Here is a 2978-nt window from a genome sequence, read left to right on the forward strand (position 1 = left end):
CTTCCCACGAAATTTTCTCCAAAACCTTTTGTGGCGCCCTTCAGCACATCCATGCAAACTAATTGACCTGATAAACGAAACTTGATAGTTTTAATTAAACTAGATGCGAAGAACGGTGGAAGTGGAGTGCTAGTGACGAAAGAATGAAGGTAGGCAGCGTTAAATCCACCGAATTGAAGGTTGCAAGTAGTGTGTATTTCGCTGTAGGACGTCCACGAGTTATATGCCTCTTCTATGGACCAAATGGAAGATAGCGGACTGGAGAGACGGTTCTGTGAGGTGTTAAGGGTCTGCTCACAGTCTGCCGTCTTCTTCCCTTTCCGTCTATCTCTGCCAATGGTGATACGTCTGCTGCTGTCGCTGTTGCCACCACCATTACTGATGGAGTACAGCACTTTGACCAGTTTCGTATCCAACTCCTTTCATCGATTTTTCACATCCCAGTTTTTTGTATCAAATGTTCTTACCATGGTAAATTGCAGCTTGTCCTCTAGTCCTGCACTATCCCCTTTCCCAGTGAGTTAAAACAAAAACGTCTCTTTTATTCCTTTTAATTGAATAATTTTAGGTTAGTTCTTTGATGGTAGAAACGTCGCGACGACTGCACATGAAGAAAGTGTCGTCCAAAGAAAAGGCGGCGTACCGTTGTTCGATGGAGACTTGGCTGAGTGGTGAGTTTTGTACAGCAGTGTCTCACCGGAATCCATTGTCCTCAGTGTCGTATGGCAATGGTGAACCACCCGTCAGTGCTGGTGTCAGCTTGCAGCTCCATCCGTTGCCTCGCCAAGAACCTGTCGTCGGTCGATTACTTTACCGCCATGGCAGCAACAACAATAATAACAACAAAGTCACCTATTGTCATCTACATTCAGCGTGCTGTGTGGGTACCACTGTAGCAAAACGCTTCCAGAGCGGATAGCCATGTGGGCAGCCTTACCGCCGGCGGCATGATGTCCAAATACACCGAATCTGTCACCTCCGCTGACCTTGATCACTGGCCTTGTCTCGCGTCTGGGTGCACATTTAATTAAACTATCGTCTTGACAGATCCCTTCGTTACATTCTGCGCTCTATAGTTGCGCACCATGGCAATACTCTGTACTCGGGTCACTATGTGACCTACCGGTACTAGATCGAGGGTGGCGTTGAAGGCGCCATTGCAATTGAGTGGATCCTCAGCTCCGGCTGATACGCCGACCTGGTCCCCTTTTCCAGTGATCAGGATCGCTGGGTGCGGAAATTGTTTGGCTAAGACAGGAGGGGGATTAAATCCTGATATGATGTTCTTTACCTTTTACTCCCACTACAGGCCTATATACTCTTCTATGAGACGTTGGCGGGGATGTCCCTCATGCAACGCACTCCTCTGCATCCACTGGATCCAAGATTGATGGGGAAGGAATGGACGAGAAGAAGGAGGGTGAGCTTCCGGAAAAGGGCACTAAGCTAGAGTGAGGTTGCGGCGCATTTGTGCGCTCATGGAAATAGTGTGTGGAGGAAAACAGTCTAATATCAGTGCCTTTTAACATTACCATATTTTTCTTCCATGTATTCCATTCTACTTTTTCCCTCCTCCTCATCCCTGTTATTTATAGGCCATCAGACTACCTGCTCCTCTTTGTTGATCGTTTCCTGTGTCATCGGAAATTTAATGTGCTCCAGAATATACTTGTCCAAATAAATAGCTCATTTAGACATCACCTGCCGCTTAATGTTTGAGATCCGATAGGTGCAACAGCTGATGGGGTTGCAAATATGTAGGTAGGTAAAGTACTTGTGGCGGAACAATGGAACAGTAAATATTTAGTGGGAAACCAAGGCTTGTGGGTGGAAAGCCGAACAAGTATTGTCCGTCTTCAAAAACTGACCCGATTGAATCTGTTGGTTTTCATTATACAAAGATATGGGAGTATGCACCCGCCTGATACTCCTATTCACATATCTTTCGGTACCAGGAAAACAAAAGTCTCATTTTGCATTGCTGAACGGCAAATTTTTGATTTTCTACCGACGGTGATCAGAACGGCCTCATTGAAAACATCATCAACACCAGTCTAAATCGAAATGCTGTTGCATTTCAACAATTTATTTTCCAAAATAAAAGGACTTGAATCACGCAGCACTAAGAAGTCAGAAATTATGGCCCCAACTTTTAATTAAAAAACTAGTAGTAAAATGCGTAGAATTGTGTCGATAATAGAATGCGAAGTAAAAACAGGCACACGCTTTCCATGGTCAAACAATCTGTTTATGCTATGGCTTGTATTTCCCTTTCACGTTCCTTTACTCCAGAAGTCGTTGTTATTATCACACTGGAACTTGTGCGAACATGGGTTCGGCAGCCAACTAAGAGAATTAGCGTGACCGGACAAAATCCTCTGACAGCTAAAACTCACTGAAATGGCAAAGGAGTACTAATTATAGGAAAAGCAAAGGGACTGAAATATTATAGTCATGTGGGATAACTATGTAAAACAAAACTCTAAGATGGAAAGCACTAGTAATGTAGATTATAATTTTACTAATAGCTCATCAAAACTTTCTTGCCTTAGTCCTTTTTTTAATAAAAGATATAAATTTTCAGTTTCCCAAAAGATAAAAATATTATAAGTGCATTGTGTTCAACAGACAAGTAATGTACTGCGTAAATGAGGATGTTTGTGCTACTAAAATTTGTTGGTTTCAAGTTGAACCAAATCCTTAAACAACTGCCGTGAAAAAATATCTTATAAAAACTGCAGATAAACTTGGGATTATTGCATTTGACGTCCACAATATGCACCTTCCCTGCAGCATTGTTGGAGTAGCTACGAGGATCCACTGTGAAACACAAGCATGATACTTTTTATAATTTTTAACTTTGTGTATTAACTAAAAGTAAGCAAAACGTGGTCGTCTTTCCTCTACAAGCATTGAGCAATTTTCAGACGCCGTGAGAATATTCGTGGATGAGACTATACTCGGAGTGTAAAGAACTC

At 42.6% G+C, this 2978-nt stretch overlaps 1 protein-coding gene across 1 annotated transcript; it reads left to right on the forward strand. All coding sequences in view use genetic code 11, as the record gives it.

Moving 5' to 3' along the window:
- Positions 1–234: 234 nt before the first annotated feature.
- On the forward strand, positions 235–1625 carry EGR_10229 (hypothetical protein; the record flags this gene model as incomplete). The annotated part of the gene is made up of 4 exons (XM_024499478.1): positions 235–471; positions 569–880; positions 1310–1420; positions 1596–1625. The coding sequence occupies 4 exons, from the start codon at positions 235–237 to the stop codon at positions 1623–1625; spliced, it is 690 nt and encodes a 229-aa protein (XP_024346115.1).
- Between the last annotated feature and the right edge of the window lie 1353 nt (positions 1626–2978).

The sequence above is a fragment of the Echinococcus granulosus genome (assembly GCF_000524195.1).
Source record: "Echinococcus granulosus chromosome Unknown EG_S00200, whole genome shotgun sequence".
NCBI classification, from domain to species: domain Eukaryota; kingdom Metazoa; phylum Platyhelminthes; class Cestoda; order Cyclophyllidea; family Taeniidae; genus Echinococcus; species Echinococcus granulosus.